The 20,515-nt window shown below is 52.9% G+C and overlaps 1 protein-coding gene across 2 annotated transcripts; it reads right to left on the minus strand.

The window, feature by feature from the left end:
- Positions 1–256: 256 nt before the first annotated feature.
- Positions 257–19,924, minus strand: LOC134139838 (cytochrome P450 26B1). 2 transcript variants are annotated; one of them, XM_062574606.1, is made up of 6 exons: positions 19,721–19,924; positions 16,612–16,836; positions 5,397–5,672; positions 3,999–4,154; positions 1,968–2,249; positions 257–649 (listed from the first exon to the last, which is right to left on the minus strand). In XM_062574606.1, the coding sequence occupies exons 1-6, from the start codon at positions 19,922–19,924 to the stop codon at positions 257–259; spliced, it is 1,536 nt and encodes a 511-aa protein (XP_062430590.1). The 2 variants fall into 2 exon arrangements, with proteins under 2 accessions (XP_062430590.1, XP_062430591.1); XM_062574607.1 differs by lacking the exon at positions 16,612–16,836.
- Between the last annotated feature and the right edge of the window lie 591 nt (positions 19,925–20,515).

The following is a 20,515-nucleotide window of genomic DNA, read 5'->3' on the forward strand; positions in this document are numbered from 1 at the left end:
CTCCTTTTTCTGAACAGAACAAAACATGTGGCAACGACACCCTCGATCTTCTCCACATCCCGCAGAGAGAGAGCAAGTGGTTTCGGCAGCTTCGCCATCAGAGAAACCAGTCTCGACCCGGAGAGCCTGCAAAGTTAGTGACATGGAGAAGTTTCTCATGCCTCTCTTCCTCCTCTCCTTCCCTTCTTTCCTCCCCGTTGCCCCCACCCCCACCCCTCCATCCCCATCTGCCCTTCCCTTGGCAGCCGGAGTCGGTCTACACCGTCGCCCCCAACATAGCATCTGTCTCCGTCAGGATTTCATTCTGGTTGGAATCCAGTCCGAAGAATTTGACCTTGAGTCCATCAACCGGATGGACCACGGGCACCAGCGTGATTTTGGGGAAAGTCCTGGTGGCAAGCTCGAAACGACTGGTGCTGGCCAGCTCGATGGCCAGTGCCTTGAGGAAAAGCTTGGCCAGATGCTTCCCAAGACAGGTCCGTACTCCTCCTCCGAAGGGGAGATAATGGAACCTGCCATCCTTGTCTTCAGTTCGGCCTTGCCCGAAGCGGTCGGGGTCAAAGACGTCCACGTCCTTGAATACAGGGGCCGTGTCATGAGTGTCCCGGATGCTGTACATGACGCTCCAGCCTTTGGGGATCTGAAAACCCTGCACAAAAGAAGGAAGGAGGTGGAAAGAAAACACAAGTGAGTTAACCATGCTGTAGAGAGACATGGAAGAAGACCAGAAGAGCAAGATAAAGCAAAGGCAGCTGATTTTCCTCATTTTCTTTGGGGTTACTACTGGTCTACACTGCAGATTTAAAAGAAGAACAAAGAGCCCAGTGCAAGGGACTGGGATGTGGGAATCCTGGGTTTATTCATACCTCTGCTACCGGCCTGCTGGACGATCCATCGCTATTTATTTGCTTTGTGGTCACTCACAGGAGTTGCGTACCAGGAACCCCGTGGTGCTCAACTACTGCCGAGCAAAGGGAAACATCTTTTCTCACGTCCGTGCCATGCCCCACGAGCCGTCTGGCCCTCTACAGCGGAGCCGCGCAGAGTCCCGCAGCTCCCGTCACACCCCCGCCACATGTCAGCTCCACACACCCAAAGCACATGTCAGGGCCTGGGTGATGAGAAGGGGGGTGGATTTATCATCCCCTGAGCACTTTAAAAGGTTTCCGACTCAAATCATTACATTAATAGGATTTACAGTGACAGCCGGGTCTGAAGATTTTGTTTTGCTAGTAGGAAATTCCATCCATTATGATGAGTAATCTGCCTGTCATCCAGCAGCCTGGAGATGCCCTTTGCAGTCAATCTTTCCCCGGTCACACCCCAGTTTAGATTTTGGCTTCAAAGACTGTCACAAGTTGCTCATTGAAACATCATGGTTATCTCTTCTTTGACAGCCCAAACGTTTCAGTTCCCAGCCACAGGCCTGATCCGTTCGTGCTCCTGCAAACCCACTGACTGCCAGTAGGATTTCATTTGTCCTCCCAGGGGTCTAATCTAGGTTTGCCTGCCAAGCAGGCAAGGCCCAGGTCTTTGTGCAAGGCACAGAAAGGTCTGCAAGATGCTGTTTTGGTGAGGTCGTGATGCAGCTGCATCCCAGAGAGAGCAATGCAGGGAGGCAGAGAGATTTTAGCATGTATCTAAACCACAGTGGTACCCGCAGCAGCAAATATCTAGGCGGATCTAGCCCATCTCCCTCACTTCCTCTAGCTCTCCCCAGTAGCGACTATCTGGAGTCTCTTGGCCTTTTCATCCAAAGAGGGTCTTCTCTCCTCTCCTTACCCACCAAAACACACCAGATCCTAATGCTACTGAGACCCCTAACCCTCTGTGGAAGCTGAGCAATGGGTTCAAACATCATCTAGAGGACAGACAGCACATTTTAAGCGCACTGGAGAACAAGGCTTTAAAAAGAGAAGCAAAAGGTGCAAGAGAAACATTGGGGCCAGGGATCAGCAAATACTCACATCCAGCTCGAAGGTCTGCAGCACTGTCCGGTACCCCCCGGAGATGGGAGTGAAGAGGCGAAGCACCTCCTTAATGACACAATCCAGGTAGTAGAGGCTGTTGATGTTGTCCAGGCGGAGGGAGCCCTCACAGATGCAGCCGTTGTGGAGGATGCCTTTGCTCCGCAGCTCCTCCCGCAGCTTCTCCAGGACTCGGGGGTGTTTGAGGAGCTGCATGATCAGAGAGGTGCTGGCGCTGGCAGTTGTTGCATAGGCAGCAAAGATGAGCTCCAGGGTGCCATCCTGAAAGGCAAGCAGGGAGCTGGAGTGAGGAATGGCAAGGAGGGGTGGGCGGCAGGGCCAGCCGTTCAGCGTGCCTCCTGCATAGCATGTCTCAAAGCAGATATGTGAGCAATTTCACAGACCCCTGTCCCCTTTGTAGCCATCACTGCCATCTCCTGTCCCTCACCACTTGCCAGCGCTGCCCCTGCTCTCTCCCACTGTGAGCCTCCTGTCCACTGCATCTCCCTCCTCTAGGTGAGCTCAAAGCAGACCACAAGGTCCTGCGATGGGGCATTTCCTTCCCACCCACATCAATACATGTCAGTAGTTGCCCCACTTCCATTCCTTGCTTCTGCACCTTCCCAACAGCCTGGAGGGCCATCTGCAAGGTGGGCAGCTCCTGGAGGGCAAGTTTCTCCCTCCTGCCAAGGCAGGACAACATTGGATGGGCAAGTTCTCCTGGGGCTAAGATGTGGCTGTGGCCACCAGGTGGAGGAGGATGGCAAAATCACTTAGGGCAGACCCAGCCATGCGGAGTTACAGTGCTGGAGGAATCCCGAGCACTTTCCTGCCCCAGTCTCCATCCTGCCCTGGGGAGAAAGGAGACACCCTATAGGCAACAAGTGTGTGATTCTCCCACAGGGCTGGACACCTCATGTGTTCAGGAGCTCTTTTCCCTAATGCAATGAGGAGACAAATCATCTCACCTGCCACCATGAGAGCCCCAGTAGGGCATGCAAGAAGGTAGCCAAGGGCTCTGTGGGTCTACCCTGTTTCCAGCTACCTTCCCCAGCAGAGCCAATCTGCCAGGTCTGTGGCTCTGACCTGCATTGGGCCCTGCGAGACACTGAAGGTGCAAGACAGCCATAGGGTAATCTATCATCACCTCCAGGTGGCCAAGATGCAGAGGACAGCTCCCATGGCCCAGCGCTTGGGTCTAGACCCAGCCTTTGCTCCCCAGCTGCAGCCAGATACTGAGCTGACAGCTGCAGATATTTCCTACATGCTCTCCCCACTTGACAGCTCTTCAAGCCCACCCTTGCTGTAAGATCCCTTCCTGCTTGACCACTATTCCAGCTGCCTAGTTTTGCCTGTGCTCAGGGGAAAATATGTGCCTCCCTTTCCAAAGAGTGTCTTGTCTGAAATGCTGGACAACCAGCAGAGGAAAATTCCCATAGACCCTTGCTCAGAGTTAGCAACACACTGGAGAAAGCAGAGGGCTGCAAAATTAGGAGAAAAGCCCCGGTGGACAGTTCTTAATAGTGCATGAAGGACAAGTTATGTGGTCACCCACCCTACAGATAACCATCTGCTGAGGAATCATAAGCCTTGTGGAAAAGCTACCATAAAACAGGACAAGTTGAGGGGTGAAGCTGATTAGGGCACAAAGTTTCAACAGGCTGGTTTGGTCTTTTAGTAGTCCCTGAAAATGCTCTTTAGCAAGGGCTGAAAGTGATTTGCGAGTAAATGTGGCCCTTAGGAAAACAACTGGCTTGGTGGCACCCTGACCCTCTGAGCAAGGGCTTGCCTTTAACTCCCACAATGCACCCTGGTCATCCCACTCTGAACGACTGTCTATGGTTGAGCCACAACATCCTCTTTACACCAGCTTAGGCTTCACTCTTTCAGGAGTCCATGCCCCAAGCAGAATGATGGCCTAGCAGGAACAGCACGGTCATGGGGAGGAGGACCCAGACACCTGGTAACTCTTCTAGATGACTATGGAGCCCAAGTCCCCCAAGCCCGTGGGAGGACGGGGAGGATCTTTACCTTCAGCTCCTGCATGGTAAGCTCCTTGCCATGCTCTTTGCCGCTCTCTATCAGGATATCCAGAGCGTCGGCATAGTCCTTTCCCTGTGTGTTCTGTAGTTTCTCCTGGATGGCTTTCTCCAGGCCCTTCTGCAGTGTCTCGCGCGCTCGGATTCCCTGCAGGGCAAGAAGCCGTCAGACCTCTCAGGCACAACACTAGCACAATCATCCTTGGCCTGTCCTGGGGCTGGCTGGTGATTATCAATAACCAGAGACAAGGTCAAGAGGACACATCCAAGGAGCATGACCAGGTGTCATGGGAAGCTGGGGGTGACCTCCATGCAAAATCTCTCTTTGCTCAGAAGAATATCAACCTGTCTCAGCAATCGGTCTGTTAGCCCACCAGCCTGCTTCCAACTGCAATTGCAGATGCTCAAAGAGAAGCATAAAATGTTGGCGTCGTTGCCTGCCCAGGAGAAGCAGGCCCAAAGCAGGCAAGATTACAAGAGAGGCTAATCAGCACCTACGTGCAAACGACAGGTCTGACGTGGGAGCCCCAGTATTGCACCAATTCACATGCCTCCCCCTCACACTGAGATTTAAGAAAGTCCCTGGGAAAATTCTCTCTCAAAAGAAAACAGTCGATTGGTCTGAAAGGAGCCTCTTCCCAAGAGTGTAATGGGCTTGCCAAGCAATTTTATCACCTGATCTCACTAAAGCAATTCCTCTTTGAGTGGAGCTGCACTGAGCTAACATACTGCTGCAAAGGCTTTAAAAAGGTGCGTCAGGGTCATTCCAGTGGTTAAAGAGCAACAACAAGATGTGCAATAGCAGTCTCAAGAATAATTTGAAAAATCATTTTTCAATAAGCAATTTTGCCCCAAAACTCAGGATGAAAAAATCCAGTTTTTGACAATGGCTTTTGTTATGTTTTCGTTTTGCATTTCTGGTAAAAACTATAAGAGTTCGAGGAATTAGGAGGTCCACAGATCTCTTATAGCCCTTTCAAAGGTAGGGTATTAGAAATTCTCTATTGCATTGAACCACAGAACACCTACCACTCAGAAAAACTATCTGAGATCATGAGATGCTATATAGAGGATGAGAAGAGGCAGAAATCAGTATCTTGACATGTACTGCATGCCTTTCACAGTGAAAAAGTCTCATCCTCACTGATCTCAACCCCTTCATTAATTAGCAGCCTTAGATGTATAGCATCTCAACGCTTCCTAGTCATGAAAGGATCTCCCTCCTGACGCTACCAACACAGGACTTTGTAGCCCAAAATGGACCCGCTTCTAGGAGTCTGGTGGTGAGGAGACATCTCACCAACAACACAAAGATAAGAATTCAGCCACTGCCCTGTTAGTCCCAGACCAGTGTTATCTGCAGGGTGAGAACTCAGCTCTAGTATCTTACCCTCCTGTAGCCGCTGAAGGGCAGATCCACAGGCAAGGAGAAGACGTTCTCCACAAATTGCTGGTAGACCTCGAAGAGCCGGTTGAGCTCCTCATCGGGGATGCGGAAACCCAGCAGGACCCGGATGGCCATGCGGAAGGTGAGCTTCTGGGTCTCGTGGTAGACATTGATGGACTCCGGGTTGCTGCTCCAGGCCCGGAGGGTGTCTTTGATCACCAGCTGGATCTTGGGGAGATAGCTCTCTAGGGCCTCGTGGCTGAAGATTTTGGAGAACACCTGCAAAAGACAGCAGGTACGGGTTTCTACACAGTCTGTCCATCCTCCTCTTTGCCTTCTCTAATAACCCACTTCTGCTCATAAAAACGAGCATCAAGGCCCCCTGAGCTGAGTGCTGCTCATTGTCAAGAACTGCTGAGGTCTAAAATAACTACCCAAAAAGGGCTGATAGAGAAACATCCTTCAAGGGGACCTCCCCACCATGACCGTCACAAGTATCTGGTAATAACAAGGTATCCCACGAGCCACCCTCCACCAATGAACCAGAGACAGGGAGAAAACAATTTGTCCTGCGCACAACAGAACAGACAGAGCCAGCTCCGTGTGCCACAGCTGGATGCCTTGGTGACTGGCAAGGTGGGAGCTCTGAGTCAGGCTCATTCCACAATTTTGGTGCTACTAATACAGCTCGTCCATGTGGATTCTCTAGTGTCTAGTATTATGGTTGTGCATGCACACGCATTCAAGCTTTTTTCTCAGCGGGGTGCACTGATCATTTCTCCCATCTATCCTGCCATCCTTCTTCAATAAATATAAAAAAAGTACTAAAATAATTATTTTTTGGCTTTTAGGATCCCTGTGAAAGCTAGCTGAACTTGGACAGGGGTTCAAGCATTACTGGGGGAAAACCAGGCCCACCTGTACGCAAAGGCTGAGGTTGCATACAGTTCATTTCCTTGGGAAGTCAGGCTAAAAACTGCTGTCGGCAGACAGCATTAATTTAAGCTCTGTGAGTAAACACCGCGTGGAGGGGGCCTCCCCGGCTCCCTGACGTTACTGCCTGCTCGCTGCGGCGCTGGGGTCGGGCCCGTCCATTGCGCGAGGAGCACAGCAGTGCCAGGAATGTCCCTGCTCTCCTGCTCGCCCCGGACAACTCTACAGCGTGCGCTTTCATGCCACATCCCCTCCCACCCCGCCGCATCCCTCCGCCAGCCTCCCATCCTAGGGTGCACCGGGGGGAGGAGGGGAGAAGGGGGAAGCAGGAAAAAGCGCTGTTTATTTATTCTATATTAACCTACACACGCATAGGGGCATGCACCACCGCATGCCTGGTCTCCAGGAAAATCCAATCAAAACAGGCTCCAATGGAGGGAACTGCAAGACGCTGCAGCCTCCGCCGGCTCCCAGCGTGCCAGGGTGGCTGCGAGGGACGGGCAGACCCCAGCTTGCTCCAGCCGACAACAGAAAGCAAGAAACCAAAGGCTGCGCCGCTCTTTCCAGGAGCGCCTAACCTTTGCGGAGTTGTAAATGTGAGAATTTCCTCCCCAGTCAGCACTCGGAGGGGAAGGTAACATTTTCCTGGCCGGGGCCTCGCGTCGCTAATGCACGTCATTCGCTCCGAGTTTGTTTGGTGAAATAACACCTCCGTCCGCAGCCCGAGCCGGTGCACAGAGCGCTGTGAGCTGGCGCGAAAACCCATCGTGTGCCCGGTGGAGGAACGAACGGGCGCAGGAGCGAACGGGCACTGAGGAGGCGGCGGACAGGGCCACTTCGCCTGCTTTCCGCTGCTGCTCTGCGCATCGCGGGAGCATCATGCCGGCTATTTTTAAGCCGGGAAAGGGCATCACCGCGGCTCCAGCAGACCCGCTGGCCTATGCGCGAGGGGGCAGGAAAGAAGGAGAAAAAGCCAGAAGAAAAGTCGGAGGTACTAAACTGGCGACACAGCTTGCTGCATCGCCGAGAAGGGAAAAATAAGCGTGGACTGCTTCCAGGAGCTGGGAAAAGAGCTGTTTCCCAGGTGGCTACGCCGGGGCCATCGGGCACCGGCCGGAGGGGAGCTGGCTGGCACAAGCGGTTGCTGGCACCCCGAGCCGCGGAGCCGCGGGCACCGGCCAGGCGCTGTGGCCGGCACGGCTCCAGGCTGCTCCGCGGCCGGCGAAGGGACGGCATGCCGAAGTCTCCGTCCTCCTGGTGCCCGCCTCCCGAGCCGCCCATCCAGCCTGGACGCAGGAATCTGGCCCCTGGCTGCCAAAAAGGGAAGCATTTAGCTTTTCGGGTGGGGTGGGGTGGCAGGTTTATGGGGTTTTTTTTCTTTCTTTCTTTTCTTTCTTCTTTTTTTTTTTTTTTTTTTTTCCAAGTCATTCTGCAGGAAAGGTGGCAGCGCGGGCCCCAGCGATGCTCCCGGCTCCTCGAAGCACCACCCCGGCTTGCAGCCTGTGCGCTGCACGCCGCCTAATCCCAGATGTCAGCGGGTCCTTCCCTCGCCAGACACAAGTCTGGATCCCCTTCCAGTCACCTCCAGTTCAACCCTGCATCTTTCCAGTTGATTAAAAAGGACGAGAAGGCAGCCAACTTTTCCTTACAAACCGCTGCCGTTTTCTAGCCTACAATTCCTGCGCCCTCTAGTGAACTCGAGCTGAACATCTCGGCCACTTCCCAGCTCCCGAGTAGGAGGATGAGTCTAAGTCGAGGTGGATCAGAGCAAAACGGTGCTCCGGAGCCTGTCAAGAGCTCTGCGATCCATCAGGAGAGAAGGTCTCCTAGCCCCAGCCGGCAGGGAGCAAGGCAGTTTGCAAAGGACCCTCTGCAGAGGTTGGAAAAAGCCCCGATTTGTTACATTTTGATATGTCCTAAAATAAATGCAGGGACATGTTTTGTGATTTACTCCAGTTGTGGGCATCCTTTTACCCCAAGCGTGTGGTGCTAGTGCAATCCTTCATCCACCATCCACAAGGAGACACCACCACCCAGCAAGCCCTTCTGAATCCATCTCTGCTTGAGAAGGGAACAGGATATTTCAAGATTTATGGGCTTCCTAAGGCAGAAAATGCCTTCTGGTGTCTCAGCTCCCTAGATACCCCAGAGAGGTTTAGATTTGCATGACAAGGATGGCCCTCAGTCTTGGTTGCAGAAGAAGACCCCAGCCCCATCCATAGCTATTCTGCAAACCGTATCAAAAAGGAAAGGATATTCAAGGGAAGCATCTTGAATCATAGCATTTTCATGCTTAGGGAAGGCTGCATTTAGCAGCTGGCCTAGGAATTAATCAGCAGTAACCATGCATTTCATGGAAAAAAAGCTGCACTTTGGGATTAGGCACCTGCAGCCTCATTTGACACACGACAGCCAGGGAGAGCACAGCTCCTCTGTGCTGCCTCCGCTCTCCTGTTTGGAGCTGCTGGCCCTAGAAACGAAGACACTTTTGCCATGCTAACATAAAATAACACAGAATCACAGAATAATTGATGTTGGAAGGGATCTCTGGAGACCATCTGGTCCAACCCTCTGCTCAAGCAGGGTCACCTAGAGCACATTGCCCAGGAATACTGGCTGGAAGACACTTTCATAAACCAGTTGGGCACTAGCACTTGACTTGCCTGGCACTACATATCAAAGAAGCATCCAAAGCAGCTTGTCAGCTTTGGAGACACTCTATTTTTGCATGTGTTTCAAAGGCCAGGTTGTATTTGCCCCAACCCTGTTGCCTCATTATAGCGGATGCCTGCCTTTCTCTACAGTATCAGATACTGATGCTGCCAGGTATGGAGCCCACCGGGATGCTCCAGCGGTCTCACAAACCTTGACATTTTGAGATCAGGTTGCAAAGACTCATAAGCAAGAGGCAGTGCTGGAGCCAGGAGCACAAGTGAAGGGGAAATCCGGCAAGCAGGTCTTAGGGGTGACTCCACCAGGCAGAAGTCCTGCAAAGAGCAGCAGATGACCTCCACAAACTCCCACCATGGCTGCTGCTGGGACACTCTGCGATCTGTTTTTAAAGGACTTCTGCCTTTCATAGCAGCACAGCAAAGACCTGGATCCCTTCCCTCCCCACGTCCTGACAGGTTGGGAAATGGAGCACATCTGTTCACTCTGGGATTTAACCAAAAGCTCAGAGTGTCTCCTCACTCTGCAGTCTCTTGCCATTCTCCATCACAGGAGGAATCTAGAGCCATTTAAAAGGAAAAGCCAAGAATTTCAACTCCTGACAACCCAAAATGAGCAGCTTTGGGTTGCAGGTCAAAGCACAGCTTCGCTGCAGGAAGGATGCAGGTGAGGAGCGCAGCATGTCCAGGAGAGCTGAACGCAGCAATCTCTCCCAGGGAGAAATGCAAGAGCCCTACAGATACTGTGGTCTGTCTGCAAAGGCAGTCTGGTTACAGTATCGAGAGTCACAAATCAAAGCAGAGGCTATTTCTCCAAACTAGACCCAGTTGGAAAAAAAAACAGAATGGGACAAGCCCTTTTGCAAAGGACAGTTTCACTTAAACTCAAATGATTCACAAAAAATGCACTAGAAAAGAATGGAAAGATGGTTTCAACATCCTTAGGCCAAGTTATGATTATTTTATGCCCTTCAGTGTTGCTTGCACCCCTTTTTCTTTTCAATTTTTTTGATCTTAAGTTCTGTGAGAAATTCAGTGAGATGTCAAGCAGCCTTAACAAACCTAAGGTGGACTCTGCTGTCTCTGAATGTCTGGGTTTGCAGGAGGAGAGAAGGGGACCCAAAACAAGCATCCGGCCATCCAGATTTTAAAAATTGGACTCTGCCAAGAGAGGTGATGCGCCTTCATTCCATGCATCCCTGGGGATGCAGCATCCTGCTCCCCTAGACCAGGACAGTTAAATCAGGGAGAAAAGAGGCCAGAAACCCAAGCAAAAATCCTTTAGCCCTTCACTCCCCTTTACCCACCTGCCCGGGACCTTTCCCCAGCAGCAGCTAAAAGCACGCAGCAATCAAAGCCTCTCTGCTAAGCCAAGCTATTGCTCTGACCTTAACCCCGTGCAATAAAGTCAGTCCTATTTCAGCCTCAAACCCCAAGCGCGTAACCTTAGCGGAGCTGCTAACCCGTGCGGGTACGAAGCTGCTGGCTGGCGCAGCTGCAAGGCCACCTGCGGCCGTGAACGCTAAATTAGCTCCGCAACGCCGATGCGCGTCAGGTTTGTGCCGCGTGGCTAATGAGGCGCCTCAGGGCCCCAGCCCAGATGGAGTCTTTGATTATTTTGCATACGTTATAAATACATATTTTCTATTCCACAGTTGGCTTTGCCAGGTGCAGTTGGGCCAGGAGCTCTGAGACACCAAGTCGGTCAGGCTGCCAGAGGATTGCCGTTAAATGGGTTGCGATGGCCAGGGTAGGTGGGAGAGCAGGGAATAAGCACGAAACTCAGCATCTATCTCCCCCACTGCAAAAATGAAAAACCTGCCTTTCATCCAATGCCAGCACCAGCAAGATGCCACCAGCTCCATTTAGTAGTGTGGGCTGTTTAGCCCGCGTTACTGCACTATCTAAACATTTTGCAAGTCTTCAGCATGTGGAGACAACACTCTGAAGTGCCCTTCTCCTCCTGCCTGTATTTATGCATGGGGAATCAAGACATTCAGAGACAGCAGAGTCCACCTTAGATTCTGTCACCACTTCTCAAAGGAGAAATCAAGCAAGGAGGCAGAGGAAGAGCGGAAGAAGGAACAGGGAACAAATGCACCAGAATCCGCAGCCCCAAACCTTCATGCAGAATTTGCCTTCCTTGTATTACCTCTGAGAGTGTTGCTTCAGCGAAGTGAGGGAACACCACATTAAAGAGTAGTATGGCAAAGAGGAGCCATGTCCAGCCAGAAAGACTGATCTGAAAGGTCAGATGAGCCGGCTGGAGAAATCCAGCTGGCCAAGTGGATGCTGCCTTTGATGAAGCCAGGCCAAACGAGGAGAAACATTAGGAGAAAAGTCCCCTTTTTGTTGGCCCCTGGATCCATCTGGAGCAGAGAGGAGGGACAGGAAGGGGAGATCCCCATGTATATAAGACACCCGCAGCACCCACCATGAGCTCTCCTAAAGAGGAAGCAGCACTTGGCAGAGGAACCAGCTTCAAGTACTCTTCACGAGGAATGTTTAGACCTCTCTCCTGCTAAGCACTCTGTGTAGTCTGATGGCAGAGCACAGCGGGACAGGCGGCAGAGCTCGAGAGGGAAACACTCCCGTATGGGGCAGCCCATTCCATCCTGAAGGCAAAATAAATATGCCATGCTGAGCATGCATCATCTCCTGGCAAAAATAGGAGAAAATGCTTAGAAAGGCACTTCCTCCAGCAGAGGGGAAATTATTGCAGCTCTGTCTACTCATCTGCTGCCAAAATCCTAAGCAAGGCCTTGCAAGACGTCAGTTCATCGTATGAGGATGAGCATACATTGCATGGTGCAGAGGTATTCCTGCTTACGAAGCTCTTGAAGACAATTAATGAGGCTTCCTCTAGGTTTTCTAAGACCAGGGAAGAGATGAGAAAGGCAGAGGTGACCCAAAGCAAAAAGTTAAGGAGAAGAAAGCTTAAGAGGAAGCTAGCTGACAGAGAGATAAATCTGATGGTAGAAGTGCCTCCTAAGAAGTTTAGTAGATCACCATGAACCTAATACAAAATCCCCAGATCCCAGAGGGATGAATTGGATATTACTAACCAAAACCAAGCAGGTTGCTCAAGCTTCCTGGAAGATAGAATATGATATGGTAGAAAACAGAGCTAGATGAAGACAGTGCAGGATGGATCCTCAGCCTGAAAAGTTCTCCTGGCCCTCTGAGATTCATTCTTGGTGCCATCCCATTGCCTCTCCAGACTGGAGCTGGGATCCGCAGAGCCACCAGTTGCACTGCAGAGCAATGGCAGTGCCACCGAGCAAAGAGCACTGTGGCTAGAGCGTAGGTTTTATTTTCTGCATGCCCCACAGGGCCTCCAACATCTTGAGGTCTAGAAGACACGGACAGGTAGAAAGGCCTATGTTTAGAAAGGTTCTCCTTGCAAGGTATTTGCACGGCTCCTGGTATACAACCCAATTCAGTCATTGCTACTGCTTTTCAAAGCACAGTTGGAGCTTGCAGGGCATTTTGGGGTGGAAGGTGCTATGAAAACGCAAGAAATTTGTATTTCAGCCAGGAGCGGCTGCACCTTGCTTTTTTTTTTAATCCGTTGGAATTACTCTGGATTTACACCGACATAGATGACAGCGGTATTGGTCTAAAGTCAATGAGCTGATCGAGCCGCCAAATTCTTCACTGAGACCGCGATCGTGAGCCCTCCTAAATCAACGAAAGCTTTTTCCCTGACTCTGGCGGCTTTCGCCCGCGAATGAGAAGTCGCAGGGCTGAATCCGGCCGCGGAGCGAACGGGTGCAGCCCAGCACAGACAGGCGCTGAAAAGGCGCTGGAGCAGCGCCAGCTCCTGATGGGTGGACTCCAGCCCGCCCCATTGGACGGGCCGCGATTTCGGGGGGCTCGGCCGTGAGGGGCCCTGTCTCCTCCTTGCCGGGAGGTTTACGAGCCATGCCAGGGAGGCCGGCGGGGACACCAGACCTTCGAACGGCTGGGTTGGGGCTGTTTCAGTGCAAAAGGTCCGTTCCCACCTCCTCTTCCTCCTCCTCCTCCTTCTCCTCCTTCTTCTTTTCTTCTTCTCCTCCTCCTCCTTCCCCTCTTCCCCTTCCCTCCCCCTCCAGCCCTGCCCACAGCAGCTGGTTTATATTTGGTTGTAAATTTATGGCCTCTTTTGTGTTCTTAATCCTCTTGCAAACTATATTAAAGCCTCAGACCTTTCTACTTGGTGCTAATAAGCTCAACACTTGTGTGCCTCCGAGGCAGAACATTAATTGCGGTGTGTTAATGAATGATGTAGTTTTGGACAGTGAGACAAAGCAGGCCGTGGCTCTGCACCGCTGTCTGCTTCCTCCCCAAGCCTCTGGGTCGAGAACGGCTACCCAGCCCACGGCCTGCTTTTATTTTATTCTTGCTTTTTTCGGCCAGCTGCACCTATTTTGGGATTACCACTCTGGAAGAGAGCAAGAGCCTGGCACGTTCAGCAGCCCACCGCCAAGGCTGGACTCTCCCAAGGAAAGTCTGACTCCCACCTCACCCCAGCACCGAAATACACCCTCCGCGGCGTAGCACGTCCTGCGAGGAGGAATGCCTTCCCGGCCACAGCCAAGCTACCGAGATGCTGGGTCATGTCCTGGTCTCGGAAGCATCCCCTCGTCCTGCCCGCTCCACCCCCACTGGCCTTAAACTCAATAAAAGCAAAGGCCACCCTACCATGGTGCTTCCGAGGAGGTCACCTTCCCTTCCACTACAAGCTGGGTTGCCCTATTCATCCATGCTTGCAGAAGACATGTGGGCAAGCCAGGAGGGACTGCCCTCATCTCGTAGCAGCATCACAAGGAGCCGAGTTTCATCCAGCAGATGTCTAAAAAGGATGAACCTAGGGAGAGCCATGATGCTCGAGCAGGATCTAAGGAAAGCTGTGATCTCCACAGAGAAGGAGCAAGCCACCTTTACTGCAGCAGCTCTTCCCAGGGCTCCTCGCAGGTTACCGCGGGCTGCTCCTGCTCTGCCATCAGCACAAACTCCGTGACCCTACAGCGGCAGCAGCCTTTCATAGATATTTATCTCAGGAGGGACAGTTTTGTTGCTATTGTTTACTACTTGCAATCTGTTCTTATCTAGCTGCTTCATCTTAGGCCAAGGACGGAGCCAACTTTGATGGCATCGGCACTAAAGCGAGACGCCTGCAGCGTGCAAGCGCCAGCGAGGAGTCAGCCCCTGGCTCCGTCCTCACCTCCCACCCAGCCGTTATGTCCCTGGGCAAAGCTGACTTTATATGCAGAAGCCATTCTCTTAATAAAGATTGGAGAGTTAATTTCCCAAAAGGGGGAAAGCTTTTCTCCAATTTATATTAACTTTGACAGCTTCCTGCAGGGGAGCGTTAATAAATAGGGCACAGGAAAGCGGAGAGCTGCCGTAGTTACCGGCCTGTTAATCCTGCTTTGTTCCTCCTTAGCACCTTTCACACAAGCATCTCCGAGCCCTTTATAAACACTTAAGAGATTAAAGTCTCCCCTATGCTGGGGAGAGAGAAGAGGATATTCACCCACGTTAGGGAAGGGGAAAATGAATCTTTACAAGATCCTGAAGGGAAGCAGAGATAGGAAAACAGCAAATCTAGGAGAGCTCCAGAGACGGAGCCATCTGACCCAGCTCTGATGCCATCACCACTGTGGGCAAAGTAGCCTACCGTGGATCCAGCTCAAGATCTCTTGCAACAGTTTGCTGGTGTTAAAACAACACTAAAGAGATAAAACTCTTTGGAAATCTTTGCAATATGTGACCAGCTAACTGGACGATTTCATGGTGAGCTACCAGCCACACCACGCAAAAGCATGTGTGGTTTAAAGCTCTTCACCTCTGAGCCATGAAGACAAGCTCTAGTAATCAGTCCCACCAGAAGAGACTACAGGGAAAGATGGAAGAAGATCTACCAGTGCTGGCGTAAATCAATACAATTCCTCTGGCTCACAGGAAGAAGGCAAGGACCCGTGGCAGATGGTGACCTTGCAAGTGGTGGTGGAACAGGAGCTGCAGATGGTTCCAAAGGGTCAAGATGGTTAAGTAGATGAGCACCATAGGTTTCCTGCTCCACCTGCTCTTGTGCCAGCCTGTATCCTGCACTATAAGCAACCTTGGGGGAAATTACATAGGATCAGCAAGACAAGCTCTCCAGGAAAGCAAGCTTCAGGGAGAGCAAAGGGTCAAGCAGGAATAAAAAACACAGTCTGGGAGGTGGAAGGAGCTCCACAGAGAAAGCCCCACAACGCTTTAAGTTGAATTTTCAACCACTTTTAAAAAGTTTCCTGCAATTGCTATTGCTTGTCTCCATGCAGCTTTCAGATTGTTCCTAAGCTTGCAGTATTTTGCTTTCATACTAGCACTATTATTAGGGAAGTCTGCCTGAAAGCCATTACCCTATGCCAAAATGTTCCCTACTCGGTTCCCCAGCAGGTTGAGGGGAAAGGAGAGACCAGATACTTAAGAGAAAGATTTCAAACAAGAAGGAGTAAGAGAAACACCATTCCAAGGAGCAGGACGTAAAACTAATCTTAAGTCAAGGCTTTCTTCCTTGTACCTCTCATGGTATCAACAGCAGGATGAGGAGAGTTAAAAGTTACCGCCACTTAATAGCACCAAAAGGTCAAGACTAAAGGAACTCGAAAAGGCATCTGTAATTCTGCTGCGGTTTTAGTAGACATCTCAACCAAAGGGCTGGAGCTACCCACTTTTCAAGAGAGAGAAATGCTCTTCCCTTGCAGAAGATCTATCTTCCTTCCGACAGCAAGGTTGGGATAGATTTCTACCTCTTAAAAAAAGCAAAATGTAGAAATTGTCTCCTCTTCTCCCCCGGGAGAAGAAAAGTTTGTGGCGGGGTGATTTGTTTTGGTAGGGGTTTTACAGAAATATATCCACATTAGAAGAAAGGAGAAAAGGAATAAGAAACGACGCCAGCTTCCCCTCCAGGAACTACACACCGCTTTTCACGCCCCTGGGGTGTCCCGAGCCTGAGGGGGGTGCACAGGGAGGCTTGGATCGGCGGGTGACGATCCCCACTCCGTGGCCAGCCCGGTGGCAGACCTGTGCACCCCCCCCTCCCCCCCGCAACCGGAGCCCGACGCCAGCTTTCCGCTAAATTCAGGGTGATGCTCCACCCCGGGGGGGGGGGGGGGGGCTGGGCGCTGCGCGGCGTTGCCCTTTTAAGAGCGCTCCGGGGGCTCTGCGCGGCGCTCGGGTTACCGCAGCCCGGGCCGCACGTGCCACCGGCTGCGGGCGGGGAGGGAGGGGGCGGGCGGGGGGGGCGGAGCGCCGCTCCTCCCCCTGCGGCGCTAAGCGGCGGGGAAGCCCCGTCTGGGTCCGCCCCCCCCCCCCCCCCCCCTTTTGCCCGCCTCGGGGCCGTCGCCCTTTTAAATTCCTCAAAGGCCAGCGGCGTGGCGCGCGGGGGGGGGGGGGGGGGGGGGGGTGAATCCGCCGCGTTCCACGGCGCGCGGCGCCCACGCGAGACCGCCCCACGCGGGCAGAGGAAGGCGAGGGGGGAAGAGAATTCCCGGGGGGGGGAGGAGAGGGAAAAACCCCACAACCCTGCGCGCGCGGCTTTCCCTCCACGCACCCGCGCGGTCACGCGTGGGGAGCGGCGCCCCTACCTTCCTCTTGTGGCGGTGGATGTCGCCGATGGAGTTGGCCACGGTGTTGGGCCCCAGGAGCATCCTGGTGCTGCGCGGCCACTCGGTGCTCACCAGGTGGTGCTCCCCCATGAGGATCTTGCGCACGTTCTCCGCGCCCGTCACCCGCACCAGCGGCCGCCCCAGCAAGTGCGTCTTGAACACGTTCCCGTACTTCTCCCGCCGCGACGACTGGAAGCAGGAGCCCTGCGGGAGTTGGGGCAAGGGGAGGGGTTTTGGTGGGGGCGCAGGTAAGGTTTTGGGTGCTGCCGAGCCCCCTCCCCTCCCCCCCCCCCCCCCGGCCGCGGTTGTCCTTGCAGCACCTTTGGCCACCCCACCTCGGTGGCCACTAGCCAGGGGCCTATTAATAGAAATTACTCCAAAAGCGGCCACCACGTTAGATTTTTGGGGTTTTCTTTTCTTTCCTTCCCCCCTCCCTTTTTTTTTTTTTTTTATTTTTTTTTTTTTTTATTTAAAGCAAGTTCAGCCAACGTGAGAGAGAAAAAAAATGGGAAAGGCGGGGGGGGGGGGGAGTTGCTCCCTGTTTGCACCCTGTGGCTGGGAGGAGGAGGAGGAGGTTGAGCAAGGGCTCATCTAGGAGAGGTTTGGAGTTAGGGTAGAGTTTGCCAAGTGGGGAGATGGGGGGTCAGGCAGGAGGGCAGCAGGAATGGGGTGCGGGGGGGGGAGGAACCCCTGGGGGTTTTGCTGTGATTTGCAGGAGGGGGGGAATATCTTGTTTTTGTACTTCCAAGAGGTACAAAAGTAACCTTGGCAAATAGGGACGATTCAGAGCGACTCCCAATTTCAAAGCCTAAACCGGGTTGTAGGAGCCCTCACCCGGATCTGCCACCCGCCCCGCCGTCGCGACCCCTCGGACTCGCTTTTTTTTTTTTTTGGAGGGGGGATGCTGCTATTTCAACAGTGCTGCTTTTACAGCCCCCACGGCCCCGAGTGCCCCCAAAATTAATCGCTGCCCTCCTTCACTACTGACTGCGTTCAACCAAGTCTTTCCCCCCCGCAAAACAAGTCCTTGGGGAGCCCCAGTGCCTGCTTGCCCCAATTCCTCCCATTCCTGCTTTTCCTCCTCTTTTATTTCAGTTTTACCTTTACCTCTGCTGGCGCTGCATTTTATATATTTTCTTTCTTCCCGTCTCTCCTTTTTTTTTTTTTTTTTCTTTTAACCTTTAAGACTGAATTTACTTAAAACGCTGCAATTTGCCTAAGTAAATCTGCAGATTTTGGAGGGCTTTTAATAACTTTCCCACATGCTCCGAGGGCTTTTGTCAGAGCGGAGCCGTATGGAAAAATAAATAAATAAATAAAAGCCACGCTCTGCTCCCCCGCGACCCCTCCGTCCCTTCCTCCCCCCCTTCCATCCCCGCAGCGGTTTCGGGGGGCTCCCCCGGAGTGTGTGTGGGGGGGGAGCGCTGCGCCGCATTGTAGCCGCGCAGGCCGGTGCTGGGGAGGCAGCGTGTGTGTGCGTGTTTATTTTGAAACAAAAGCGCGGTTGTGAATTTCAGATGTTCAGGTGACCCTGGTTCTTGATCTGCGTAAATATAATTAAAAGTCCTTTTTGTGGCATTAATAAAGAGTTATTTGTACACCATTTCCAGGGCAGTACAAAGAGGACCTTTATGTGGGAGAAGTTTCGAATGGAGTCCAATTTATACAAAATTTTGTATTTTTAGCCCTGGACTCTGTTTGGATGGAGCCTGTGGAAAAGCGAGAACCCTTTTCTGGTCCCCCTGTAAAAATCTGATAAATTTCTTTAAAAAATAAAGCGCTATTGAGAGCGCGCCGTTAACCCCTTCGGCGCCGCGGGGCGGCCGCCGGCTGCGCGGGAGCCGGGCGGGCGCGGGGCGCTGCGCGGGTGCGCGCAGCCTGCGCGGAGCGGGTGGCGGAGCTGCCGCGAGCTCCGCCGTCCCCCCGGCGAGCCCGTCAATGAAACCCGACCTGCGCCTGCGGAAGCATCCTCGCACGGCTCCTGGTTTTGCTATTTTTGCGCCCGCTGCGGGGAGATTTTTTTTTTTTGGGGGGGGGGGCTTTTTTTTCCCCATCCCCGCGGATTTCCCCCCCCCCCCCCCAGCCGAGGCCCCGCTGCGCCCCTCACCGTGTCTCCTTCCCCTGGTCGCGGCTTCCCTCGCCGAACAGGGCACCCCTCGCCCGCCGGCTGCTTCCTCTCCTCCGCTTCCCCCCCTCCTTTCTTTTTCTTTTTTTTTTTTTTTTTTTTTTCTTAATTTTTGGCAAACACCCTCTCGCGACGCGGTCCGAGGGGATCCCGCTCCGCCCGGCGCTGTTCAGCACTTAGCGAGGTTAATCCCGGGTTAATCTACCGATTACCTTCGCGGGCTTCCCCCGGAGCCCGGAGCCGGGCCGGGAGCGCTGCAAACCCCGAGCCGACGGGCGGCAGCAGCCCGGGCCGCGCCGCTCCCCCCGCCAGCGCCCGGGCACCCCCAAAATCCCCTTTTCCTGGGCAAACATGAAGCCGGAGGGACGTGGGGAGCCGCGGGGCGAGCGGAGCCAGCTTCCCCCCGGCCGCACCGCGCCCTGCAGCCCCTCGGTCACATCGCCGCCGGGGCTAATTCCCACCCCTAGGTTATTTCTGCAAGGGTTTTGGCCGGGGAAAAGAAAAAAAAAAAAGAAAAAAAAAAAAAGCGGGGGGGGGGAGGAAAAAGTAATTTTTTTTTTTTTTTTTTTTTTTTTTTTTTTTTTTGCCGGTTCAAGGAGGAAAGTCCTCGGCTCTCCCGGCGGGGTGGGGGGCGGCGAGGCCCCGGCGAGACACCCCGGAGTGCCCCCTCACCACCACCCCGCTGCGGGAGCGGAGCGCGGCGGCCGCTCCGCGCCCGGGCGCTCCGGGCTCCCCTGGCCCCGCGGCCGCTGCGAGCCCGCATGATGCAATCGCAGCCCGGGCAAAAGGAAAAGAAGAAGGGGGAAGCGGAAAAAAAAAGAAAGAACAGAAAAGAAAGGAGGAAAAAGAAGAAAGAAGAGGGGGAAAAAGAAAAAAAAAAGAAAAGAAAAAGAAAAAAAAGAAAAAGCAACCGGTCCCGACCCACCGATCCACCTTCCAGGGAGGGAAGGGAATCCTCCTTACCTGCAGGAGCCAGTGGAAGGTTTCGCCGATTAAAGGGAATCCCATAGAGCCTTTAGGGATTGGTAGCTTGCAGGTTTTGTCGCGGGTGGCAGCCCAGCGGAGCTGCCACAGCTGTTGGGATACGGCCAGCAGCAAAGTCAGTGACACCAAGCACGCCGCGAGGGTAGCCAGTGCCGAGACGAGATCAAAACTTTCAAAAAGCATATTTGGAAGAAGGAGGAGGAGGAGGGTGGGGAGAGAAACAGCCCCTTGACAGGCACCACACTCGCACCCACACACACGCACGCACAGGGAGGGGGGGAGAAAGAAAAAGAAAAAGGAAGGAAAAAAAAAAGGAGACTATTTTAAAGCGCACGCTGAGCCTGCCTGGGGGGTCCTCTGCTCGGGGAGGGCTGGGGCAGGTAGGGGGCTGGGGCTCCCCCCGCACCTCCGGCAGGGCAAAAAAGCAGCAGGAGAAATAATAATTAAAAAAAAAAAAAAAAATCCCAAAGGAGGGGGGGAAACAGTTTCTCCCCTTTCTCTGTCTAAAAAACTTTGTTCTTGTTTAGAATAAACTTGACAGAGTGACACAGGCAAAAAAAAAAAAAAAAAAAAAAAAAAAAGGAACACACAGAGCACGAAAAGAGAGAGAGGAAAAAAAAAAAACAGGAGAGCCCCCCCCCCAAAGAGGGGAGGGCTTGCGTGCAACTGGATAGCCAAAAACTCAAGAAAAAGACTGCAAAAAAGAAAAAAAGGAAAAAAAAAAAAAAAACAGAGGGGAAAAAAATACCCCCAAAAGTCCAAATGCAGATGCTC

This window comes from Rhea pennata, chromosome 4 (assembly GCF_028389875.1).
Source record: "Rhea pennata isolate bPtePen1 chromosome 4, bPtePen1.pri, whole genome shotgun sequence".
In the NCBI taxonomy this organism is placed as follows: Eukaryota; Metazoa; Chordata; class Aves; order Rheiformes; family Rheidae; genus Rhea; species Rhea pennata.